This window comes from Prosopis cineraria, unplaced genomic scaffold (assembly GCF_029017545.1).
Source record: "Prosopis cineraria cultivar Desert tree isolate PC_DT_omini unplaced genomic scaffold, ASM2901754v1 PC190, whole genome shotgun sequence".
Taxonomy (NCBI): Eukaryota; Viridiplantae; Streptophyta; class Magnoliopsida; order Fabales; family Fabaceae; genus Prosopis; species Prosopis cineraria.
In genome coordinates, this window is record NW_026555517.1 from 14,248 (window position 1) to 40,992 (window position 26,745).

A 26,745-nucleotide genomic window follows, 5' to 3' on the forward strand; every position below is an offset into this window, starting at 1 on the left:
GATCATGCTAATATTCATATATTAAAAAAAGAAAAAAGAAAAGAATTATACTATTGGACATTGATAAATAGCAACAAAAGGTTATGATCAATAAGTATTTCATCAATGGAGAAACATTTTATCTATATATGAAAGACTTTGATTGGAAATGTTTCATAACATCTGTTACATGGCTGATCGAGCTCGGTGGATTATTTTTAAACCTTAATTAGAGTCATGATTTTAATAAATCAATAATTGTGGCAGCCGTACACCTCTTGGTTATCGAATTTAAGGGGCATTCACGGGAAAAAAAAAAAAAACCTCTCTGAACCAGTTATTTTGCAGATGAACTTTTGATGATTGGCACTGCCCCCGGATTTTTTTCGTTTGGGGATGTGAATTAAGTTTGTTGATCAACTATCCTTTTTCTTTTTGCTTTTCCTGTATGTCTTAAACGCACCATACTGCAAGATCAGCATGTCCCTCAGCTTTTCATTTTCATACTATTTGATGTTTAATATTATTACCTATTAGGATAAATTTGTGTATTAAATAGACTTTAGGACGCGGCTTTTTCTGAGTTATCAAGACGGTCGTGCCATAGCGGACAAAGAGAAACTATACTGATCCAGTATAAACTTGGTCATAAAGAAAAAGCTCTTCTTTTTCCAAATATCTTGAAGCTTCATCAAATTATATGATGTGGTGTGAATAAAATTTATTGTATAAACATGATACATGGTATGGAATTGAAATTGAAAGTTATATACACTTCCTCTATTTAAAAATATAAAAAAATTTTAATCAAATTTCACTTATAATAAAATAATTACCTACTTTTAAATTAACTATATTTTTTATATTTATCCCTATTAAACACTCTACAATAAATATAAATTTATTATCAATAAAGACACTTAAAAAAAAAGATAATAATTACACCTCAAAAACAAAAAATGCCTTACATTTTTTAATAGAGAAAATAACTATTTGCAATTACAAAAATAATTCATGAGTTATGAAACACCAATATTCCAAATTTTAAAACAACCCATATTCTAAGTTTGTGCTGTCTCTTTTTTTCTTTATCCAATACACTGCATGCACTCACCTTTTACGAATTTAGGGCGTAACCAATTTGTCAAGGTGAGCATGCATTGTGCAACGAGAAGTTTTAAATATGGGGGCACCTCCGTATACCATAATTAATGACATCGTAACTATACACGATTACTACATATACTACATAAAATTTACGCAACAACCATTTCACTCTTTAAACATTTGATTTGCCCCATAAATTAATACTGTCACAACTTGATCTTTTTCACTCTGCTCCTTCTTGGGTTTATGACAAGAATGAATAAGCACTTCTCACAAGTCCTGGATAGCTTCCCCTTGTAGAACGTTGATGACCATGTTACCGTTTTCAGAAGGTGCATTGGCGTCAAGAAGGGTCTCAAGTGACCTGGCTGTTCTGCTCCGAACTCTACCTGCTTCCTTCAATAATTCACTCAGCCTTCTCTTTTCATCATCCACATCAGGATTCGCTGTCCCAAGTTTTTCCTCTCTCATTCCAACCACATACTCCAAAATTTGAATTGCCTCATCCACCCTGAAATACAAAATCAAAGCATAAGCCTAAAACAATTTCTTGTGTCAACTTCTAATTATTAGTTCAGCCTTTCCTCATATCAGGGACATGACAACATCACACGCCTATCTATCTGGGGCCTAGTAATCCTAAATCCTAAATAACATCAAAAACTCGAGGCAAAGTCTACTTCACAATTCATATAATGCAGCAAGGAGAATAACTTTATAGGGAAACGCCCGTTCTTCCAAAGAGAGAAAATTTGCAAACAAAACAATGTAACTCAGAAAAGAACACAAGGCTTGGATATGAATACCTTCCCATTGCATCATATGTACCAGCAAGATTGCTGTAAATCCCAAGCGTTTCATGGTGATAGGGACCATACTCTTTTTCTAAAATATTCTTTGCTTCTTCAAACAGTTCTGTAGCCTCACTCAATGCATATTGCTGCACACAAGCAAGTCCCATTTGATTAAGAGCAACAGCAAAGAAAGCTGATTTCTTCTCCCCAGTAGCACGAAGCTTCAAGATAGCATTCTTCAACGTGTTATAAGATTCAGTATAGTTTCCCAACATGTAGTGCATGACTCCCATCTGAGCTTCAATTCCTGCAACTGTGCTTTGCCGACCAGGGGCATTCTTATATATCTCCAGTGCCTTAGGAAGTAACTTAAGTGCCTGTTCAAGCTCGTTCATTGACTCATAGATAGCCGAAATATCCATAAGACCACTTGCTGTCTCCTCAGGAGGGATCCCAGGCATAGGTTTCTCATAGATTCTAAGTGCACTCTCACAGTAACATTTTGATTCCCTTATCTTCCCTATCCTGTTATACAAGTCAGCCAGACGTACAAAGATCGATCCCACAGCTGGATGGTTCTCTCCTTTGCTGGTCTTGAAAACTGTGAGTGCTTTCTGATAAGCAAAAACAGCTTCGTCGTACCGAGACAAGGATAAGTATGTGTCACCAATGCTGCTGTCAACAGATGCCACTTCCACTTCCTGGCCATTAGCTACCATTGCCATGCTGGCTAAAATTAGATGCTCAAGAGCTGCTTCATGGTTTCCTTTTGTTTCACATATGAGGCCCATGAGCCTCCTATCAGCTGCCTCTTCAAGAGAAGGGGGTGAACCGTTTGCTTTGTGAATGTCAAGAGCCATTTGGCAGAGCCTCTCAGCTTCATCAAATTGCAACGCTTGAACATGTGCTTCAGCCACATACCGGCAGGTTTCACCAAATCTTGGGTCTGTTTCTCCAAAGACTTTCCGCTGGACTTCCAACCCTATGGTGTAGCACATAATTGAATTTTCAAGCTGGCCCAACATTGCATAGGTGTCACCTAATTGCATGTGACCTGCAAACTTAGCAAGGACGTGATCTGGCCCTTCCTCAATGGCAGGAATTTCAGTGGAGTGCTGAAGAATTGGAATTGCCTCATGGTATTGGCCTAGGCTAGAATATATTGCTGCAGTAACATGAAGACACATAACCAGTTCCAAACTTGGCTTTCCATCAGCATGCTTCTCAAACAATCTCATTGCTCGAAGAGCTAATTCAAGAGCCTTCTGTGGATTGTCTCCTGATGAAATCAAATCTCTTGCTTGCTTTAGTAAAACTGGTCCCATCTCTGGCTTGTCTGATGTAGATTCAGTCGAATTCCTACTCTGATCTTGTGATATTAAACTTCTAATAGGAGAATTCTTAGATTTTTTCACAGGAGTAGCTCCAGCATTTTGTTTTCTCAGAGGTTTATCATTCCTCTTATCAGTGGGCGGCTTTGTTGGAGGACTTTTTCCCTTGGGTTTCAACTTTGGTGGTGTTTTAGGGATAAGGTCTGCCCGTGAGTTTGACTCTTTGTTTGACTTGTCTGAAGAAACAGAACTTGTAGTAGCAGATTGCATCTTCTCATCCGCCTGTACCAACTCCTCACATTGAATCTTCTCATCCTCCTGTACCAACTTCTCACATTGAATCCTCTCATCTGCCTCTACCAACTGTTCACCGTCTTCTGATGTTCCTTTCCTAGAAGATGTTTCACTGAAGGAATCACCTCTCGACCTCTCAGCCACCTCCTCTTCGATTATTTCCACTTCCCTCATCGTTCCTCCAACTAGATGGCACAATTCTGAATCGATCCTAGACTCATTGCCATCAGATCCGAGACTTTGTCTGGAGGGTGAGTGATCAGAACTTTCCATGTCACAGACATTTTCATAAAGCTGCTCAATTGAGGTGTCAACTGGTAGAACAGGTACATTTGGATCTGCATTCTGAGGACTTTGTTGACCAAAGGAACTCCCTTCGGGCTTGACTGGAGTGGCGGTTTCCTTACAAGGAGAAGGATTCCCGTTCATCTCATTTGCTCTTTCATTATGTTCAAATCCATTTGTAAGGATTCCCGGCATCTTTACTTCTTCAGGAACCAAATTCACTGGGAGAACCAATATCAAACAGCTAATCTGCATAACAAACAATAGTCACAACACACAACAGAGAGACAGAAAACTACGCCCCTAAAATCTACATCAAATCGAAAAATAAAGGATGAAAGGAAATCCAAATGAAAGCGTCAATAGATGGTGTTTTGCTTTTGGTTAAAGAATAAAGATGTCATGTTTATGAAGCCAATATCTATCCAAAACACAGGCATTAAATTCAACACAGAAGACATAAACGAAGAAGTTGGAGATCCATCCTAGCTTCAGCCGGTTCAATTTTCCCCATTTCTGTAATAATGTCAAGGTACTTGTGGGATCTACCAGAATAAGTTAGAACTAAATCGAAGAGAATTTATACAAACAGATAACAAAATTATTTAGAAAAAAACAGCCCATACCATGCAATGAGATAAGAAAGCACCAGTATGAAAACAAGAACTAAAGAAACTGTCTCACTAGAAAGCGATTATGGGCAGAGAGGAAAAGGGGCCCTTTCTCCATTTTCGGAGGCATAAAATACGTCTGCACAAGTTAATGGAGTGAAACTCGCAAACGAGGACTAGAGAAGCCATACCTTAATAACCGGCCATGGCAGTGAGCAAAACTTGAGCTGCCTCACATACTGAAAGAGATATGAAAGAATGTAAGTATATATAGGCAAACGGTCAGACAAAGAAAAATCGGACTTTTTTGGTGAGACGTATCCATTATGCGGAGTCGACGAATGAAACAGACAGAGAGAGAGTCGGAATTGGAAGCTTTCAAGAGGATGAAGAGGGCAGAGTGGACAATTTACTAGCACTCTAGCAGTGAGCAACTGAGCATGAAAGCAAATACTCCCTTTTACCGCCGAGAAAACAAATAGACCAGTCGCTGTGCATAAGACGTTTTAAAAAAAGGGTGAGTTCTAGACTTGGAAGTCGGAACACTAACGGCGTTACTAAAAACATAATGAATAAACCATTTTGTTGGTCCCTACATTTTCTCTCATTTTTTATTTTGGTACCTATATTTTTTTTAATTTCCTTCCCATCCTTAATCTTTCAGCCGTTAAACACGTTGCGCCTCTACATTTAGAAATAGCTTGAGGACTTATGGATGAAAGGAACACCGTTATCTCTAAAAACTTTGAGGGAGAAATTGAAAGCTCACAAGTGATGTTATAGAATGTGTTCCCTATTCTTGGCGAAATGATGAAGATGGCGCCAATAGTTTAGGTCTTCAAGCAGCAAATTTAAACTACAACATCATCTTCACATTCGATTTTGAGATTCAAAACAAGGTGTGAATGCTATTAGTGTTTCCGTTATAATCTCCACTGCATGGGTGTGCACATGTTATCATCTTCCATATGTGCATATATGACTTCATTGAGCCAAATGGAGCAATATGTTCCTCCCCCCCCCCCCCCACGTGGTTGTTTTGCATTCTTCTATATGCATGCATTTTTGTTTTGTTCTGTTTCTAAGTTTATATATTTGTCACCATTCATTGAGTTGGATGGAAACCATATTCATAAGCACCATATACAAGTAAGTGCTTATGTGCGCACGCACTTTGTCATAAAAGACATTTAATTGGCAAATAAAAAATGATTACAAGTAAAAGAAAACTTGCATTAAAATGATTACAGGTAAAAGAAAACTTGCATTAGACTACAATTGGAGATCTAAGTTTGTGAGTTTTTAGGAGAATTTCTTCAGACTTACTTTTTTATTTGTGATGTTTGGAAAATATCATAGGCAGAGAATTGAGGATATAGCCATGTCTGCATTATAAAACTCACTTTTATTAACAAGGATAATGTCTTTTTCTCATTAAATGATATTGAAGATATGTTACTTTCAAGTTGAGGCCCATGGCACACATAAACCCCTTTTAATGTCAAGTTAAAAAGACAATTTCATATAGTAATGCATGTGGATGGTGTGACAGCATTTTATATTATGACATTTTATTTTTAAAGAGTAAGAAAAATTACTCACAGCAGTTCCTGTAGGTAGTTGACATTGTTACATATCTGGGATGGTGTGATAGGTGTTTTATATTGTCACAGCAATTTTAGTTCAAGGTGCTAGTGTTTTTGGGTTTCATATACTTGTGACAAGTAAAGAAAATGAATTGGGTAGCTTTTGAATATATATGACAGCAACAATATTGTTTCATGAGGAAACAAAATGCGGTCTTTACATATACATAGAATTGGTCCTCTGACAGCAAGTTGCATCTATAGTATGTAATATATAATGGTCTTGTGCCTCCAACATGGACAAACAAGGAATTAAAGAAGTAGCAACAGAAAAAAGAAAATGATAGCAAAAGTGACAAAAAGAAGTAGTAATAAAGCTCATCTTCATCCTATTATAATGGTTCCATAAATTACAATAGTAATGGCCTATCTACCCACCTCATATTCTACTTTCAATATAACAATAAAAAGCTATAATAAACAAAACAATTTCTAAGCTCTTCAAATTTTTTTCTTTTGCTTCATGCTCCCATTATCCTATTTCAGGTGCTCTTTATCTCCCTTCAAATGTTGTTTCTCTTCTTCTATGAGTGCTCATTTTGTTGCTTCATATTCTATTTCTTTTTCTTCATCTGCATAATCTCTTGTTTCATTTGCAACTCCAAGCCTCCAGCAAAATTTAACATTGAAAACAAGACCACATAACACTAATCCAAGTCCCAAAACCAATGATTATCATTATCCAACAATTTCAAAGTAATACACAACCATAGCCTCTAAATAATTTTATAACACCAAGGATGCAAAAACAAGGATGCTGGTTGTGAAATGGAAGCAATACCAAGGATGCAATAACAATTTTAGAAAACAATAAGGAGGATGTCAGCAGTAAAAAAAAAGCTTCAATTATCAAATATGCATTGCACATGTCGAGTGAATAAGAAGCAAAATTACTATGTCAATCCACAAGTTCATAACACTATAGAAATCAAAGTCATGGCATCTGAATGATAATTTAGGCCTCGTTTGGCATGGTGAGAAAGTTTTTAATGGAATTGGAATTGGAATCGGAGTCAAAATTAGAATCAGAATTGAAATTGAATTGGGTTATGAAAGTTTGTTTCATATGAGTATGGAATTTGATATAATTTTAATAATTATATGTATTTAAAATAATAAAAATACCAAAATGCCCCTTGCTAGAAAAAAGCCCCACCACACCTTTCCTCCCACTACCCACGACCTTGACAGTTCAACTGTATAGAGAGAGAGAGAGATGCTATGGAGAGAGAGAGCCAAGGGGGAGAGACGTCGTCGGCGGTGGCTAGTGCCCATGAGCCTCCATGAGCTCAAGCACCTCTGCTGTCCTGCATGTAGATAAGCAATGCCCAGACTTGTGTGAGCGTCGCCATGACAGACGATGACACTTGCTTCAACTACTTAGGCCCTATCCACGGCTGCAAGTCCCTGCAAGCTACCTTCGCCTCCGTCACTAGAGTTGGGTGCTTCAAGGTTATGGTTTTATGATAATGCAGTGATTAAGATACATGGACCGAACGTGTTGACAAACTTCATAACCCTTCCATCGAGAGAAAAGCCCGACGAAGCAGAGGTGGCGGTGAAGATGAAAATGAATGTGGTGGTGAAGTTAGAAGTGTCCGGCTCCGGCTATGATTCTGACGACAAATCACACCGTCTACCATCTCCCATGTCAGTTCTGCAATTCAAAAGCAATTACAGTGAAGAGACCAAGCTACAGAGGGCATGAGAATCAGAGAAAGAAAGCAAGGCGGAGGCAGCCGAAGTTGAAGATGTATTCCGGGAGCATGAAGGCGAATCGAGAGAAGGAGGAATGCTCGTTACTATTTGAAGAAACTCTACCATTTCTGGGGGAGATGACGCTGATGTTAGCAGAGGAAGATTTTAAAGCGAACAAAACAAGAAAAAAAAATGCAGAGATAAGATGGAGGGTATGGTGGTCTGAAAAGATTAATTCCATGGAATCTGACCTATTCCATCTTCATTATGATGGAATCCAATTTAGGAAAATTTCCTTGAATCTGGATTCCCAAAAATCACAATTCAAATGTACCAAACTTGTCTTCCTCAGGATTCCGTTTCCATTTCTGATTCTTTCTGGATGATTTTTGCATACCAAACATGGCCTTATGGCAAAACACTATGGAAGTTGAAGTCAAATTTCAAGCAATTATTAAACCTATAGGAAAACCAATAGAACCTATATCGCAAAGCTATTGAACACCATAGAGAAAAGAAGAATCTCTTTCGAGTGGACGAGATCGACCTCTCGCACAAAGATGAATCTGAATGCAAAGAGAGCACAAATCATGAACACAAACCCAAATCACAAAAGACAAAGTCAAATCACCCATTCACTTTCCATAGAATGGAAATATTGGGCTTTCTATTGTGAACTGAGGCCATGTTTGGTATACTAAAATTGTAAGAAGAGAAATGGAATCAGACATAAAATTGTTCAGTTAACTTGTTTGATATATCGAAATTGCTTTCTTGAAGGAATCTGATTCTATCAAAATTGATGGAATTCAATTCCATTGTAGAGATCATGAAATCCATTAATTCAACATGAAATTGACTTATGTGTCATTAAAAAAATAAAATAAAGCGTATTTTAATTTTTTATATTTTAAATACGTATACTTATTAAAATTATATCATAATTTTATCTTTATACCAAATATACTTTTAAAATTTACTTCAATTCTAATTCTGATTTCAATTTTAATTCTATCAAAAACTCTTTTATCATATCAAATGAGATTGAAAATCCTAATTATCCTCTTGCTTTCTGTTAAATAAAGATCAAGTCGAAGATTTCTGTTGAATGAAGGACCCTGATCGCATTAGGCTGCCTTCAAAGTTCAAATTTGAGTGCTTCTGTCAGACTTAACAATTCCGCAAGCCCCTCTAGTTATTTCCAAATGTAGAAGGGGCAATGGGTTTAACGGCTGAAACATTAAGGGTGTAAAAAAAAGAAAAAAAAAAACTATTGGTGCCAAATTTAAAAAATGAGGGAAACTATAAGTACCAACAAAATAATTTTCCCAAACATAATTAAAGACTATTTTAAATCATAATTATTCTTTACGCAGTGTTTAAGAAGTTAAGAGTTACTTAACCGTCCAAGTCTCATATATGATTATTTAAGAAAATTGAAAATTCGGAGAGTTGGCGTCAGAAATGAGGGAAGAAGGCGACTTCTCTTACCGACCTATCTGCGCATGTCCAGTATCTGTTCGTTCTTGCACTTCGTCGCCTCAGCTGCAAGTTGCCGCGTGGCATAAGTAATTTTTCTATGAATTTTATTTCGGACAATTTTTAGATTTCATATTTTTTATCAAAATTAATTTAAAATTACCATATAAAAGATATTGAAGTTTATATATATGTATGCATGTAACACTGTTTTATCCTCTATTAAATTATTTTGTTAAAAAAACTCAAATGCAAGGCTTGAAAAATAATTGGAATGAGTGTGGAGTATTTATATAAAATTGGGGACGGGACATGATATATTTGTGGCTGAAAAGTGATAGCCAAGAGTTTTATATTTGAGGTTCTGGCATGTTCAAGGACGATTATGTCCCCGCGGATAAGTGAAAAGGACAGATGGATCCTTTTTCAGTTGCTTGGGCAGTGTGGTAGCAGTTGGAAAAGAGGTCGGTCAGACAGACGGGGAGTCACGATCGAAAAGTAACACGTCTCATTTGAACTTCCACTCTTAAGCTTCCGTTAATTTCCCTTGAAGGGAGAGTTATTTCGATAACGATTTGAATCTGATTCAGCCGAATATTGGAATAAATTCATAAATAATTATATTTTTGAAATGAATGTGACGAATATATCCTTTAAATGGCACATTAATTTTAAGGCTGGGGTTTACTGCTTTAAATAAGCTTTACTTTATGATGAAATAATTATGGAGGCAAGCAAGTGAGTTTAGAGCGGACAGCATGGCATGGATGATTAACTGATGCAGCGATGTCCAAGACTGAATAATTGAGGGAGCTCTTTTTGAGACAGATTTCCGAAAAACAAAAACAATGTCCCACTTGTCTTGCTTTTTAAAGAGACGTGAGCATGATCCTGACTCAGCAATTCAGCATTCTGTTAATTATTTGCACCCTTTGGCTGTGCAGTCCCATCTTTTGGAAATACTATTTATTGTACTTGTTTTTTTAAATAATAACAACAAATGTTGTATATGTACACCACGTTTCATGTATACCCTCCTCCACTCGTCATCATCTATGTCCACACGTAAAATGAGCCTTGTAAAATTTAAAAATAAGATATTTCTATTCATGACTTCGAATTATTGCCCCCGTTGTTTGGAAGCAATATTTACATACGTTCTTTCCCATCTCAAGAGGGATTATATGGAATAACTTCATCATTTAATTTTATATAGAGACACATGCAAGAACACTAGTATATATCATATACTCTAATTATGGAACTCTTTTACAAAAAAAAATTTATTCTAAAATAAAAGATACTTTAAATAAATTAAAGTAATAATTTGATTAAAAAGGAGGGGAGGAAAAATTTTACCTCTCTCCAAATTGAGGGATCCTCCCTCCCCTCCTCCTCCTTCTTCCCCTCCCTCTCCTCACCTCCCCTCTTCTTCCCTTCCCTCCAATTAAACAAAGCCTAATATTTTATTAAATGTATTAATTTTAATATTAGCCTTTTTTATAATTAATTTTTGTCTTTTTTCTTTTTAATATAGTAAATAATGGATATTTTAAAAATTTTATATTTTTATTTTAAAAAATAAGATTGTTCAAATATATAAAATTTAAAATGAGATTTTGTTTAAAATAAAATTGTTCAATATATTTAATAAAATTTATTAATATATAAAATTTTGTTTAAATATATCTTATAATTTAAAATGAAGGGAGTATGATAAAAGAATATTTTTCACGCCAACGAGTATCCTAGATTCTCAGTGGAAGAGAACATGATCGTTCAAATATGAAATTTTGGATTTAAATTCGTGTGAATACAAAAAAAAAAAATTCTTTCCAAAGAGTTATCTACATTTCGCCTTTAATAATATTTAAATTTAACTCAATTAGACAACCACATAAAAAAAAACAATAAAAATAAACCTTATCTGTGGTTGGTTAAATATTAACTTCTCTCAACCATTTGGTTCGATGAAAATAAATGAGAGGGATTTTTATGAGTTTTATATTAAAAAAGAAGAGTGAAGTTTAAAGTTTTTAGACTATAGGCCTTTATTGAAATTTTATAACCATGTTTATCTATTTTTCTGAAAAGAATATCAATAAAAACACATTGACTAGACTTATTTTGAATCAAACCCTTGAATTTCTAAAATATCATTACAACATAAGGGTCTCAATTGAATATAGATTTTTTTAAAAAAATAATAAAATTATCTTTTATTTAAATTAATATTAAAATTTTTCAACTTTACTTATTTATTTACTTAAAAAAATGTTGTTAATGGCCCAACTTTGCTTGATTTTATTTTAGGTATTTAAATCATCTTAAGATAATTTATTAATTTTTATACTTTATATTGTTCACTCACTCACGAGCTATTGTTCATTACTCTGTTTTACTTATTTATTGTCATACTTTTACTTGATTTTATTTTAGGTATTTAAATCATTTTAAAAGAACTTATTTATTTTTATATTATATGTTATTTATTTATTTATAGAATATTATTTATTACCCTGCTTTACTTATTCATTGACAGACTTTCGCTTAATTTTCTTCCAAAAAATAAACAAGTGAAGTAAATATTTTATAAGTAAATGAATAAATAAAACAGGACAATTCTAATATTAATGTAAATGAAGGATAATTTTCTCATTTCTTCAAAATTTTAATATCAAATCACAACCTTTTAAAATGCAGTGATGTTTTAAAAATTTAGGAGATTTAATTCAAAATAGGTTTGCTCAAGGAACTTTTATTGATATTTTTTCTTTTTTTTAAACCCAACTCATTAAAATTTTAAAAAAAGAATTAATAATTTAATTTAATTCTCAATAAACCTTGCAGTTGGGTGGTGGTTTAATGTAAATCTTCCAATTTCAAAACCTGAGAGAATAAATACCGCCTGTGAAAAATCTAGTTGTTCCATTAGTCTGACACGTGTTGTCCAGAATGCAGGAAATTCAGAGAAAGCAATTATTTTAGACGCGTGTCAATTCTAAGTCAGATTGACGCAATGAGAGGAAAAAAATTAGTGACAGCTGTGGGATTTGAACCCACGCCCTTTCGGACCAGAGCCTAAATCTGGCGCCTTAGACCACTCGGCCAAACTGTCTTATGTGATTGGTTAGCAGGCCTGATGATTACTATTTTGTTGCATGCTATAACATACTCCCTTCACTTTCTACAAATAACATAAAATAATTGTATAACAAAAATTTTAAAAATAAATTAATTATAATAATTATGTTTACAAATAAAAATTTTTGTAGCGCGATACCCTTATGTTTCATTAAAATAAGTTTGCATTAATTGTTTCTCATGAATAAAAATTATGAGTTTATGAAAGATAATTTAAAAAAATTAAATAAATACTTATTAAGATAAATGATTTTATTTGTAAATAAAAATAAAATAACAAGTGATATTTTTTATATATATAAACACAGAAGGAGTAACTTTGGAAGAATTTTGTTGTTCTAAAATACAAGATAATTTTAAAAAAATAAGGTTTTATTTATAATTTTTTTAATATTATCTTTTAAGTAAAAAAGAATTGAAATGATATTGCAGCATAATAATTAAATGTGTAAATGTATTTTTGAAGGTCTATAGTTTTATTTTTCAAAAGTAAGTTTGTAGAGTACATTATTGCATTTTTTCAATATAAGTAATCTTATCTTAAATTTTCTTGTAATTTGAGATATAAAGAGCACTCTCTCTGATCTCATTTATAAATTACTTCTAACATATTTTATTAGAACTAAAAAAAAATTAAATGTCATTAATTTTATCTTAAAATTTCATAAATTTTCATTTCTACTCCATAATAAGGACAAAAATATTTATTTTTAATAATTTTTTCTAAAATTTAATAAGGATAGAAAAATAAGGATGAACATAAAAAATAATAAAGTATCATATAAATTAGACCAAAATTAATTTTTTTATCTTATAAATATGATCGAAGAAGTATATGACTATGACTTTTTAAGATTGAGAGTACTTGTGTTTGAACTCATGGCTTAACTTGTGAAAGCAATGAGGTTATGAGGCTGACTTTTTAACTAGGCAAAAAAGTGCATTTCAAATTTGATAATTTCCACCCTTATAATTCTAATTAATTTTTGGGCCTTTTGCACACACAATCTATATTATAAAACCAAATAAAAGGAATAGCTTATCATTTCTTAAATTTAAAAATAACCTTTTTAATATTTAGTTGATATGTAATTTACAAAACTATTATTTTAAAATTATAACACTTTGCTTTTTACAAACACCACAACATACTCAAAATGCGAGAAATTAGATAGATGAGATAGACAAACTCGAGCTACAATCACGATGAAAGAAACAAGTTGATCAAACTCAAAGACGAAAGAAAGCATAGCAGTTTAAGCGAGCCACAGTTACAACAGCGAGAGACATTGATGGCACTCAATAAAACGAAGCACACCTGCAAGGAGACAGTGCTATAGAATTTTTTTACAGATTACGTTTGATCCGTCTTGCGCAAATGATTATGTGTTTTTTGCAATATTGATATGCGATACTATCTCATTGATATGTGGCTATATATGGTTGATAAACAAGTTTATGTTTAATTGTTTGATTATATTGATCTACAAGAGTATACCAATAGACTATCGTAAATCAAAAACAAAAAAACAACATAATTATTTTTTCAAAATAGATCAAATCAGGTTCGTAAAAATTTCTAAACACCTTAACCTATCATAGAAAATCAAATACCTAAAATAAAAAAATCATGAACAATGAGAGAATAATATATGTTTTTTGTTAGTAATTTAAAAAAAATTTCATGATCAATGACAACAATGACACATTATGAACAAATGATTTATTAATTTAGTGAATATATTACCCATATAAGTGAAGATGATGAAATTTTGATAATAGATAATACTCTTCAACTTTCAAAAAATAGAATATAACACAACTTCAATTTAGATCTTGAATTACGGAATGCAAAATATGATGATGGAGTTCAATCTTCAATGTTAAATCTCAACTTTATAATATACCTGGGAAAAATAGAGAGGGAGAGGGAAGAAAAGCACTAGCATATAAGACTTTCCTTCTCTGTGATAAAAAAACGATTGTGAACACATAATCCAATCAGTTAAAAATTAATCACAAAAGATATATTGTGTTTTAATAATATATTTATTCTGAAGATAAAAAAGAAAAATCACATCTAATTAATTTTATGAATCTACCATATTTCAAAATATTCAAAAATTTAATTTATATAATTTATGAAAATTATATTTTTTGAGGTCATTGAACTAATTTACTCTTAATTTTTTGAGTTAGATATTTTTTCCAACTAACAGTTTATTCAATAATCACATTTTAAAAAACTTAAATTCAATGTTTACATTTTAAATTTAATCTTTATTACTAAAATTACATTATATGCTTTTAAAATTCTATTTCTATAATTATGCGTCATCTTAATAATACAAATATGTAATTTATGTTAACAGTATTAGTGTACATGGTAAAATACTAATATATATATATATATATAAAACAGTAAAGACTATATAAAATTGTTTTAAATTACAAGAATTTAATTAAATATTTCAGAAATAAAAATATTCTGTAAAGTTAACTTAAAAGTTCTTTTAATATTTTTTTTTATGAAAAAAAGGTGAAACTGATGCATATACAAGATAGTCCTTGCCCAACCATCAATAATTGATGGCTGCATCATATTCTCTGCTTTGCTTGTAAAACCTAAAAAGAACGTTAAATTAAAACAAGAATAGAGATTATTGTAAGATCTTAGTTACTAGTTGACCATGCATGATGTTCATAGGATTGGTAAGCACGTCACAAACTGAAAAGGAACCTGATAAGCCTTTCAAGAAGATCCATTGCTACTATTACATTTTGGCAAGCATCTCATTACAAGAGAATTGGAAGAAGGTGGTTTATAAGTTGAGAAGAACTCAGGATCTTCTTCAAGGGATTCACTATAGCTCTCCAAAATAGAAACAATCTCATCAAAATGTGGCCTTTTATCTGGATTGCTTGACCAGCACCTGTTTATCAGATGACTAAATGCCTTTGGACATTCAGCTGGTAACGGCGGCCTTGCATTCTACCAAAAGGAAAAAAAAAAACGTGGAACAATACACAGTGAATCTCAAGTCTCAAAGAGGACAAAGCACTCATTGTTGTAAACTAGAGGTTTTTTTCCAATTTAATCATCAACAGAGCAATATCTGAGAAAGACACAGCCATATCAACATTAAAAGGACCCACTCATATGCAACCATACCATATAAGAAAAATGCGCATGCAAATCTGCACTATGAGATAATTTCAGTGGTTTCACATCTGAAGCACTCCAAGCATACAGCAACTTTATTATGTACAGAATCGTTTTATGAATGGACAAGGTTGAATTATGATTGACTTAATAGACCAAGTCTAACTTATATTTCCTCTTGGTTTTAATTGGAACCTTAGAATCTCTATCCAACTATTACTAAATATATGCATGTGCCTATATCTCTTTTTATATGCAAACTAGACTTTGGAGCTATTACTTTATGAGGTTCTAAGATAAGTTATACTGTTCATAGTTTATAAATAACGTGACTTATTTTATATAAAACGAAGTGTATACATGGCAATCTTTTTTATCAGAATGTGCAAGGACAGATATTATCAAAATGAAATGAATCCTCTATAGTGCTACCAAAGTGCTTGAACATGAACGTGCATATGGATATAACTGCATTTCACATCTTCCTAAGCCTTTATAGTCGTGCAAGTTCTTTTTTACTTGCATTTCATTCGTTGATCACTCAAGTGGATTGACAATCTTTTATTTTCATCCTGAATAACAGGTACACCAGTATATCTGATAATAACATCACCACTACCAGCAACTTTACAAGTGGATTAGGACTAGCAAAAAAGGAACAAATCAAAAGTGCACTTCTTTTTTATATCAAGATGCTTAGAATCACAAATTAAGTGATTTAATCAAGAAACTTATTCTGCCAGCAATGTAAACAACAGCAGCAGAAGAGTCCTAACTTTTCTCAAGCTCACGTATAGTTTTTTAGGAGGTAAATAAGAAGATTAATCTTATGGAAGTCTCATGAAATTGAGGCAGTTCAATTTAATAACAATGAGAAAATGAAGCATGTGATTAAGAAAATTCTAATGCTGCAAGTACCTTGTGTGAGACTGCATAAGCTGCCTGTTCCGGTGTCATGTTGTGAAATGGGGTCAGTCCAGTTAAGAGCTCCCACAGGACTATGGCGAAGCTATAGACATCTACTTTCTTGCTATGATGCTTTTCTTTGATCATTTCGGGCGCCATCCAACGGTAAGTTCCTGTGAATCCTTTTGCGCTACCAATCTGTGATTCTAAGCACGAGATTCCAAAATCTGCTACTTTTACACACATATCTTCCCCAAGCAATAGGTTCTCTGATTTAAGATCCCTATGAAGCACCCCCTCAGAATGAAGATATTGCATTCCCCTCGCAACGTCTAGGGCTAATTTCAGAACAAGATTGAGCGGAACCGAATTAGGCTGTTGCTGATGCAGGTAACTTCTCAGTGATCCTCCGGCCATATATTCAGTAATTATACAAAACACAGGAGGCTTCTTGCAAGCGGCCAAAAACTGCAGGGCCACAAGAAGTCAATAGCTGCTAGAAAATGGTTAATAACAAGCAAGAATGCATACATTGTCCGCTCATCAATATTTGATCGGCCACAACATCCACAAGACGCTAAACTAAAGATAACTCTCAGCTTTTAAGTTCAATCTATAGTTCTACATACCATACCATCAGAATGGACTTAACTTACAATCAGTTCTTACATGTGGGTTTGATGGAAGGAATTCACAGGAAAACAAGGAGAAATAGACGATATATGACGATAAAAATTGAAACAGGAGAATTGAAGTCAGTGTAAAAAAATAAATAAATAAATAAAAAGTTTGCAAGAACGTGAATGATAGGGATGGCTTGAGGAAACAGAGCTTACAGTGATGATGTTGGGATGGTGCAAGTGAAAGAGCAAAGCAACCTCGGAAATGAATTGCTTTTCAAGCAAAGCAGCCAAGTCGGCGTCCTCCTCCGGCTGGCTTATGAGCTTGATGGCGACATCCTTTTGCTTGTAAATGCCTCTGTAGAGCTTGCTATGCCTTCCAGAAGCAAATTTGGATCCAATGAATAACTGAGACAGGTCGGCACTCCATTCCTCTTCTCCCTCTCCCTTTATGGCAGCCCCTGAAGAGACCAAGTACTTGGACCATGACACAGCTCGCTTGTATTCTCCAAGCGACAGCCTCCTCCCCGACCTCTTGGGGTTATGAATCTGTGTGAAGCCGTGAAAGTTCTTCATGGGTCAGAGTTATTATCAGAAGCTCCAGTCACAATCGTCAACCCCTCCTAACCTCTCTTCTTGAAGGCCAATGTAGATCCAGAACCAGCTTGATTTTGAAGAGGTTAACCAGTTCCCGAGCTAACTACATGTGGAGAAGTATTTATCGTTAGTAAGTAACGCACTTGGAAAACAGAAAAGGAGAGATTAATCAGCTCCAAACTACCTCATCTTGTTTTGTACTTGTGTAAACAAACACCAAGAGACTATACTGTTGTTAAGTAAGGGGAAGGAATCAGGGAAGCAAAATCCAGCATGATTAAAAGGAAAGACCGAGTCTGTTTTTGGAAGAGAGAGAGAAAGAGAGAGAGAGTACGATTCCGTGGGGAAGAGAGAAGTCAGGAAGCTGGTCCCCCGGGTCATTAAAATCCTGAAGCTAAGTGAGCTGAAATCAAGACGAAGGAAACTGAAGACAGAGGAAAAGCTCTGGTTTTAAAGTTTTAATTTTTGCTTTTTTCAACGTTCAAGAGAAGAGATTAGAAGAGGATGTGAGGAAGACAAGTGCGGGTAGAAGTTGGAAGCGTGGAAGGAGAAGAGGAAGGAGAAGAAGAAGAGGGGGCCATTGTGGACTTGCCATTCGCAAGTACACTGCACTGCTCTACGTTCACAACGTGAGAAGATCCACTTCTGAGGAGACAACCCGGGTCGCTCTGATTAGGATTTAGAACCCTCCCTCCTATCCCTCATTCCCTTTCTCGCCTTCCTCTTTCTCTATATTCTCCAAAATGCCATTATTCCCTTCCCAATCCCCTAATTTACCATACTACCCTTGCCCCTCCATTATTTCCAGCCTTCAATCATGATGCGCGTGTGCCCTCCACACTCCAACCATCCTACCAAATGTGATGGCCATTCTTTTTTCTTCTTTATCTTTTCCCTTTATAATAGATACTTGATGATCGAGGTTGTATTTTTTTTTTGGTCGAAATCGTTGTTGTATTAATTTTAATCATGCAATTTTTTGGTGCAGTATTTTTTTTGGGCCAGATTTTTGTGTAGTAAGGGAAGTTTAATGGTGCCGTGAAGCAAACTCAGGGAAGCATACTAAGATTAAAAATGAGAAATTAAGAATAAAATAAAATTGAAAGAAGGTCGAGGGTGAGGGGTGAGAGAGTAATAATGGAGAAGAGTTGGGCCCGCGGAGGTGTTGGTATCCCTGAAAGTGTCGGACAAGCCGTATGGTCCTCTTCCGTATACGGTCTTCACTTCAACCCCCCCCCAAAAAAAATTATTTATTGGATTTGGAAGAACTCTCTCTCTCTCTCTCTCTCTCTCTCAATTGAATGCTTTAGAGACCCTTCTCTCTCTTTTATTGGGAAGTGTCGTCCTATTTGTTCCCCTTTAATTTTAATTTTAATTTTTTGGCCGACGATTTTGGCTTTAAATTCTTAATATAAGTTGCCCACAAATGTCAAACTCCAACGCCTGCGCCTTATTTTTTTATCTATTTAAATAAATATTTTTAAATCGCTTATCAATAAAATTATAACATGATTTAATCTCATAATTTTATGAATTGTAAATTAAATCTTTAAAAACTAGATGAATCTTTGTTGATCTAACGTGAACACCTTCGTATCCCCTCTTACGAGTGAAGATCAAAATATTGTAGGATGCATTGTTTTTATATAATTTATAGATTTAAATTGTCTACTCGTTTCTTAGATTATTTTAGTATTCAGAAAAACTGAGAGCTGCGTTTAAAAACAGGCTAAGAAATAAGAGAATTCAAGATGAAAAAGACAAGTGAAAATTTAAGTTATGCTTTTACCTTAATCAAGTGTTACGTTTCTCTTTGCAGCGAGCTCTCCTTTTTCTCTACCTCCTTGGCCTGCGCTCTCCTAGCCTCTATTTATAGAAAGACTGGAGCTCGGGTTTCTCTAAGATAAAATACTTAAAAGATGAGATAACTTAAATTCTGAGATGCGATATTTAGGATTATATTTTAGGATGAACCTCCGATATTGGCATATCCTTATTTCTTTAAATTTATTGTAAGATCTATGCATAATAGACTTTTAAATATATGGATTTTATTTACTTTTAAACTCCCAATCCATTCATAATAGTCCTTAAAAATTACTCCATCTTCTAATTTTGACTTCAAAATATCAAGTATCATATATCATAGTAGAATAATCTTTAGAGATACTTAACCACGCATTATGATTTATCTTTTTCTCTTTTTCTTCTTGATGTTTTATATTTTTATTCAGATTACCCGAACAAAATAAAGAGTCCCAAAACATTAATGATTATCTTTTAATATAATACTCTCATAACAATTTCCCGTACTCATCATAAATTAAACGCATATGAAAAATTTTAAAAATATAAAAAATTGATTGTATTTTTTTAATCCAAACTAATAGGTTTAGACTTTATGAGAAATTTTTGCATAGGTCTAATGCATTAAATCATTCATGCTCTATCTAATAAAATTACACTAATTAAATTAAAAAACTATTTGTCATTATTTTTAATGATTTTTATTTTTACAGTGGAATGATTATTTAAGTTCTTATTCTTTCTCTGTTGTTATCAATAATATAATTAATTTATATTTAATATTATTTAAATATCACATTTTTATTAGATGGAGCATAAATAATGAGGTGGATCAAGTCCATACAAAAATCTTTTAAACTGTAAATTAGGGATAAACAAAGTGAAAGAGTAATTAATTATAGGTGATAATTAATGATGTCAACATTGAATCTTTCAATCAATGTCACTATTTTATTTAGGTATGGAGGTAAATTTAATCAATAATCACCAATTAAGTGATGCAATTAAATCTTTATCAAAGGCCACATTAATTTCTTTCCAAGAATCATAAAAGGCACCTGTGAATGGTGGTTGCCGATTATTTTTGTTTGTCATTTAGTAATTTCAAAGAGATTTCGTGAAATCTTAAGATTCAAGCACATGAAATAAGACAGGCTAAATGCCACGTGTCCAGATACGAGCGGCTCTCGAGTTCAATTATTGCTAATTATTACTAAACCCGTGGCTGTTGGTACGTATAGTTAAGCCCTCCACGGTACCTTAATCAAGTTTGGCGCATAGTCAAAACATTTTGGATCTCTTTTGAAGGAAAATTACATGTAGAGAAGATTTAAACAGAGTAACATGTGTCCCACCAAAACCCAATAACACGTGGATTAGAAATCATGTGATGTGATGGCTCTATCCGTATTATGGAAAAATGGAAGGGCTTTGAAGAAATATGAGCAAAGTGAAAAGAATAGCGCAGAAATCGATAAAGAGGTGTTCACGGGGGCTGCGCTGAGTTGAGAGTTGAGAGAAAAGAAGAGGGTAAGAATATCGGTCACTCGGTTTAAAGGTGAACATTAGTTTCCAGGACACGAGCTGGGCTCATGCAATCGACCACGTGAAACTGTTTTTTCATACCATTTTCAGACTTGTCAATTACTTGCTTCATTGAGCTCATTTTCAATCTTCGTTCGCATGCAATTTTTCTAGCAGACATACAAACTTATATATATTCCTTTTGGAATTTTAATCCTATTTATGAGTCGGACTCTAGAAGAATTTTGTAATTCTTAACAGAAGTTAATTTATATAAAAATTTATCTAACTTTACTTTATTTCAAGCACGTACTTCCTCTCCATTTCAAAATTCATTCGTATGCATTTTTTTAGCAAAAAGAAAATTTATGGTGCATACCAACTTATATATATTCTTTTTAATCCTATTTATTAGTCAGGTTTTAGAAGAATTCTGTAATTCTTAATATATGTCAATATATATAAAACCTTGTCTGCCAATAATTACTTTATTTCAAATATTCGCTTCTCCGTTTCAAATTTCAAATGAGGATGGAGAATGTTGATTCTTTAAATTATGGTATTTATTAGGGATAAAAATAAAAATAAAAATAAAAATAATTTTTTAGACAATTTCTTTTATGCAACTAATTTTTCTTCGTTCTTGTTAGTAGTTCTAAATGACTTATAATAAGAATTGAATGGAGTAAGAAACACAGTTAGAAGAGGCTTCCATTTACCCTCCACAACCTAAAGGAGACTATACTGAGGATAATTCCAAGTGGAGGATACCCTTAATCTTTTAAAAAAGGGGGGGCGGGGAGATGACATTTGGGTCCTTGTTAGGGAATTACTGACATTTTTATTCCCTTTTTCCACTATAAAAAAAAAAAAAAGTTGCTGATACAACACATAATAGTTGCCAATCTCAAAAGGGTGATTGTTGAAGAGACCAAAATGTCAATAATTCTTTTGCAGGGGACGAAAATGTCATTACATTAAAATGACAAAAACTGAAAAAAGGACAAGGTGGGGTCATTTAAGAGAAATGAGTGAGAAGGGTGAGGAGAAAGGAGGAGGCAAGGTGGGTTGGTGTTACTGTTGGGGACAGAAGGAAGATAAATTAGTTAAGAGGAGGGATGTCATGTCCGGGAGACCCCAACACCCCACAAGATCACACCCAACATTGTCACACAACTCCGCCAACCATACCCTCTGCTTCTCTGCTTCTCTGCTTCTCTGCTTCTTTGATCGAGACATCACCTCTCTCCTCCCTCCTTCACTCTCCGTTATCTTATTTTATAATTCATCTCCTCTAATTATCAATCAATAAACATCTTACCATTTTGAGATCATCAATTTTTCTCCTCTCAATCATCTTAGGTGTAGATGCAGAGTCCAAATGGAAAGAAAACAAGACCTCCTTTCTGCTTCATTATGGTAATGGGAATTGGAATACATCATGTATATTTTAACAAGATTTTTGTGTGTGCCTGTACAGTAAAAAAAAATCATGTCGGGTTCCAACATTTTACTCCAACGATCCATTCCCTCGAAACATAAATAGGGGAACAAGAAGAAAAGAGCAGAGACTAGAGGGTGCGTATAGATGAAGGTCAAATGGAGGTAGGGGCACAGAGGTTGTAGCCTGAGATGAGTGAGCTGAAGGCGAAGGCAATGAAAGCCAGAAATGACATTCCAACGGAAGCACTGGCCATCTCTGTGAACTTGTCTTTCCCCCAATTTGATTGCCAGTCATCAACCCGCGTTGCTGCAGATGACGATGCTGATATTAGAAGATATGCCAGAATCTGTCAACCACAATATCACAAGTCACAACAACGTTATTCCAACAAATACAAGTCTCGTTTTAGTTCATAGTGTCCACAGTGATGCAAATCACAGACACTAGAAGAAGTTCCTTGCGGAATTAACACTTCGATGGATTTAAATCAGTGACAGGATAGTTCGTTGTTCGGGAAATCTTCTCGAGGTACAGTTGTATTGGTGTAAGGAATGTTTTGAGAAGTTTCTAGACTCTGATTTTAGTTAGATCATGTTAGTCTTCTGTTAAAAACTCAGTTAACTCAAAGCAGTTAGTCAATTCTGTTTCACACTCATGTAGCATATCAATGTAGTACCACAACCCAATAAAGTGATGAACTCATTGTTCTCTCTCTTTCGGTCCCTACATTCAACTTCTCTCTATCTCCCTCGCTACTCTTATTCTTACTTCTATTCAATAGCGAATATTTTTAAGCCAATAGCTGCGTCTTCCATGAGACCAAATCCTCTCCAGTAATAGAGAGGAACCAGTGAGGAGAGGAAGGATTATGGCCACCATTTGACAGAAACAAAACTAACGATTAGATTTTGAGCCCATTAACTTGCCTGGTCCATGAAGAAATCAAAGTGACAGCGGAGATGGTGATTGATAATGTTTGTTCCAGTGACTGATCGCCAGGCCAGACCACATGCTTGAAATCCAGAGTATACAAAAGCAATAACATTCACTGATAAACAATACCTGCCCAAAAATAAGAATTACTGTCATTAGAATCTAGCTAAGAAAGCGAGAGATTGTAAAAAACAAACAACAAACTGATGGTTGATAGAGATGCAGAGAAACCTAGAATTCAATACGAAGCGGCAAGGACTACGGTTTGGAAATACAGTTACAATGCCCTTTTTTACTATTATCATTAACACCATAGCTTTCAAGATTTTCAAATAACTCGTGGATAGTTGGATACAACAAGGACAAACCAGTCCTATAAATTAATCCAAGACCACCACTGTTAGTTCAAATAGCACTTTGGTGCTGACATAAATAATAAAGGCAAAGTTACGCTAGTTGTTAGGACAAACATGCTTCTGGGACCATCACTGTTGTCAGTTCAATTAACATTCTGGGGAATATTGTCCCCAAGCATTCCTATAGACAGCTCACATTAAGGAGCTACTAACATTCAAGGGTTGCTAAGGCCTAAGATGCAGAGCAAGAGGGCTTAATACTCCAAATGGGGATAAAACTGAAATAAATAAAACACATCAGGAATCAGGATCATTGTGCCCAATATTCCAAATAAAAGGTAAGGTAGAATGCTAATAATTCGGAGATTGCTTGAACTATAATTTAGAATTAATGCAAAGTCTACGGTGACTGTAGTGTCCAGCAGTACTTACTAATGGTACATCAAACTGATCGGGGAAGAAGCATCAACAACCAGATTTGGAGAGGGGGCACAAATATTTTTCAGGAAAGAGTAATTTATTTTATAAGTATTCAGTATGATTCATTTCCCTTATGAAAGGATGTACGGCTAGCTTCAAAGAACAGAATTCATAGGAATTGGGAATAAACAGGACGAGAAGATAGAAGCAGTTCAGCCACGTTGACAGTTCGATAGATTTAGATATGTCTATGTTACCGAAGCAAGTAATGGAACCTAGTAGAAAAGATGGGGATGCCTCTTAATATTGTCAGTCTTTATAACTCCTGCTTCGTCTGACTCTGAACTTAAAAAATAGAAAAGTAAAAGCTAAGCAAAGGGACAACGTGGACTTGTTACTCTCTTTCATATGAAGATTGACATTCAGAGCAGTCCAAATTCCCAAAATAAAAATTGAAAATGTAGCATTGTAAAATAGTAGCTATAAGATCTTCAATAGAGGAAGAGAAGAATACCTGTATTCCTTGTAGCGGTCAAAGGAGTCGCCACTCCAACCTTGGGTTTTATCAGCAGCCATAACCGAAAAAGAAATCAAGCAAAGCAACACCTCACTCAACCTAAACCCTAACGCCGCCCTCCTCAACATAACATCCCTCTTTAACCTTGCCACAGTAGACCCCGCCCCCCTCGATCTACCGTGACCACCGTCTACAGCACGCCCTACGCCGCTTGCGGGGCCCACCTTCGTCACGGACGGCGGAGGCTCCTCCCTCATGGCCCGATTAACCGTCATCATCGATACAGGGGACCTCGCCGGAGGCGCATTCTCCGGCACCTTTTGGCGGTCCGAAGGAGGCAAGGCGGATCTAGCGGGAGAGTATTGATTAACTTTGCTGACGGCTACGATGGCCTTAGAGTTGTCCGGCGAGTTCTCCGGCGATCGGAACTCGGGTGATTCAGGCGGGTCGCCCTGTTCGGATCGCAAAGGCGATTGAAACCGAAGCGGGGAGTGAGGCGAGTCCACCTGAGCGGAGGCCTCGGAGTTCTTCGACGATTGCTTTTTCATCGTTGAAGCGCTGAATTTCTCCAATAACGGTACCGTTAAATGCCTTCGAGTTCGTGGATTTTAAACGCAGGCGGAGAGAATTCGGCCTCACGGAAAATAAATAAAAAATTATTGAACACTCTACAGAAAAGTCTGATTGAGTGCCAAGAAAGGAGAGAGAAAAAGAAAAAGCACAAAGCTTGAGCTTCGTGTCGATCCCATTGAGAAATTTAGAGTGGGACCATCCAGCAATGGTTCGATTCTTCCACCGTCGTCAACCAAGGGAATCTTTGTTTGTGCTAAAGGCTAGAGTTTTTGGCGAGGCTAAGACTAAGTCCAACAAATGATCACTCGCCGCAATGAGACATGTTCATACGTGTCATGATTTCATTGTTGAATTAAAGAGAGGAAAATGGTCACTAGCCGTACTAGATAACAGCTCTACCGCATTGATTCAGATTCTGTCAGTGCCCTCGTACTCGCAGTTGCAGTTAGATCAGGTGGCTTCCCGCAAGCAAGGAATTTTCACTTCAACACAAAAAAAAAAAAAAAATCTGATTATTGAATATGCAATTCTATTTTTAATAGATTAATTAGGTTTTGACCGGTGCTATGAACAGGAATACTTTTTACTTGTATATAGATACCATAAAAACTTGCTTGAGATACATTTGAGCATTTATAAGAGTCTTTTATCAGTTGAAGGAGAAGTATAAAATTTAAAAAATGAAAATGTTAAAATAATTTATTTTTATGTACCTGTAATATACTACTTCATGTAAATTTAAATTTAAATAAAATTTTAAATTTTTTTACCCAAATATATTAAAGATATAAATAATAATTTATTTTTGTTTTAAAATATGTTGCTCACATAATGAATTTAAGAAGGTAACACCTACCTTTGTGCTCTTCCTTCAATTGATGTGAGGGGAAACTTTAACATTGGTTAAAGAATAAATTTTCTGATAAGTTCTACCCCATAATTAATTCAATAAGAAAATTTATTCCCCAACAAATATTATTAGATTTGTCATTGTTTTCTTTGTTCAACTCTCTAAACAATAGTTTCAATTTTACAATGTATTGCCATCATGGATACCAAACGCTATATATATTTTTTAAATTTAGCATATCATGCAAAATAAAATTAGCTTATTTTCTTTAAGAATTTTTTTGGTCAACGCATGTTGAGAAAAATAAAACATGTATCATAATGAATCACATCTTACAATTTACTCACTCTGTTAAAAAATGTAAGTCATTTTTAACTGAATCTCACTCTCAATAAAATAATTACCTACTTTCAAACTAGTATTATATTTTTATATTTATCCTTATTAATCACCTTATAATAAATATAAAATCATTATCAATATAGGTACTTTTTTAAAAAATAATGATTACACATCGAAATATTAAAAATATTTTATATTTTTTAACATCCAACTTTTTAAAAAATGCTTTACATTTTTTAATGGAGGGAGTATGTCATAATAATATTTATAAATCATAATCATAGCCAAAAGTAAAAATAAATATGAATAATACTTTTAAATTTAAG

The 26,745-nt window shown here is 34.3% G+C and overlaps 3 protein-coding genes and 1 non-coding gene across 5 annotated transcripts; all 4 read right to left on the minus strand.

Annotated features, from left to right (window-relative positions):
* Positions 1-1,152: 1,152 nt before the first annotated feature.
* On the minus strand, positions 1,153-4,854 carry LOC129295801 (protein KINESIN LIGHT CHAIN-RELATED 3-like). Its single transcript, XM_054934377.1, has 3 exons — positions 4,593-4,854; positions 1,893-4,039; positions 1,153-1,597 (listed from the first exon to the last, which is right to left on the minus strand). Exons 2-3 carry the CDS (start codon positions 3,983-3,985, stop codon positions 1,357-1,359), a joined length of 2,334 nt encoding a protein of 777 aa, XP_054790352.1. The 5' UTR covers positions 3,986-4,039; positions 4,593-4,854; the 3' UTR covers positions 1,153-1,356.
* Positions 4,855-12,262: 7,408 nt separating this feature from the next.
* Positions 12,263-12,342, minus strand: TRNAL-UAG (transfer RNA leucine (anticodon UAG)). Its single transcript has one exon. It is a non-coding gene; the product is annotated as a tRNA-Leu (tRNA).
* A 2,747-nt stretch (positions 12,343-15,089) lies between these two features.
* Positions 15,090-18,297, minus strand: LOC129295800 (serine/threonine/tyrosine-protein kinase HT1-like). Of its 2 annotated transcripts, none has more exons than XM_054934376.1 (4): positions 17,839-18,297; positions 17,274-17,753; positions 16,450-16,905; positions 15,090-15,360 (listed from the first exon to the last, which is right to left on the minus strand). In XM_054934376.1, exons 2-4 carry the CDS (start codon positions 17,631-17,633, stop codon positions 15,121-15,123), a joined length of 1,056 nt encoding a protein of 351 aa, XP_054790351.1. In that variant the 5' UTR covers positions 17,634-17,753; positions 17,839-18,297; the 3' UTR covers positions 15,090-15,120. The 2 variants fall into 2 exon arrangements, with proteins under 2 accessions (XP_054790351.1, XP_054790350.1); XM_054934375.1 differs by having other exon boundaries at positions 17,274-17,757.
* Positions 18,298-22,366: 4,069 nt separating this feature from the next.
* LOC129295799 (CASP-like protein 4A2) lies at positions 22,367-25,408 on the minus strand. Its single transcript, XM_054934373.1, has 3 exons — positions 24,652-25,408; positions 23,355-23,490; positions 22,367-22,774 (listed from the first exon to the last, which is right to left on the minus strand). Exons 1-3 carry the CDS (start codon positions 25,200-25,202, stop codon positions 22,580-22,582), a joined length of 882 nt encoding a protein of 293 aa, XP_054790348.1. The 5' UTR covers positions 25,203-25,408; the 3' UTR covers positions 22,367-22,579.
* Between the last annotated feature and the right edge of the window lie 1,337 nt (positions 25,409-26,745).

Coding starts and splice junctions, on each gene's coding strand:
- LOC129295800 (XM_054934376.1), bottom strand. CDS start 17,633: ATGAAGAACTTTCACGGCTTCACACAGATTCATAACCCCAAGAGGTCG. Junction 16,906..17,273: donor ACCATCCCAACATCATCACT/GTAAGCTCTGTT, acceptor GTGGCCCTGCAG/TTTTTGGCCGCTTGCAAGAA. Junction 15,361..16,449: donor CTTATGCAGTCTCACACAAG/GTACTTGCAGCA, acceptor TCCTTTTGGTAG/AATGCAAGGCCGCCGTTACC.
- LOC129295799 (XM_054934373.1), bottom strand. CDS start 25,202: ATGAAAAAGCAATCGTCGAAGAACTCCGAGGCCTCCGCTCAGGTGGAC. Junction 23,491..24,651: donor GACCGCTACAAGGAATACAG/GTATTCTTCTCT, acceptor ATTTTTGGGCAG/GTATTGTTTATCAGTGAATG. Junction 22,775..23,354: donor TTGATTTCTTCATGGACCAG/GCAAGTTAATGG, acceptor TGTGGTTGACAG/ATTCTGGCATATCTTCTAAT.
- LOC129295801 (XM_054934377.1), bottom strand. CDS start 3,985: ATGCCGGGAATCCTTACAAATGGATTTGAACATAATGAAAGAGCAAAT. Junction 1,598..1,892: donor ACATATGATGCAATGGGAAG/GTATTCATATCC, acceptor TTTGTATTTCAG/GGTGGATGAGGCAATTCAAA.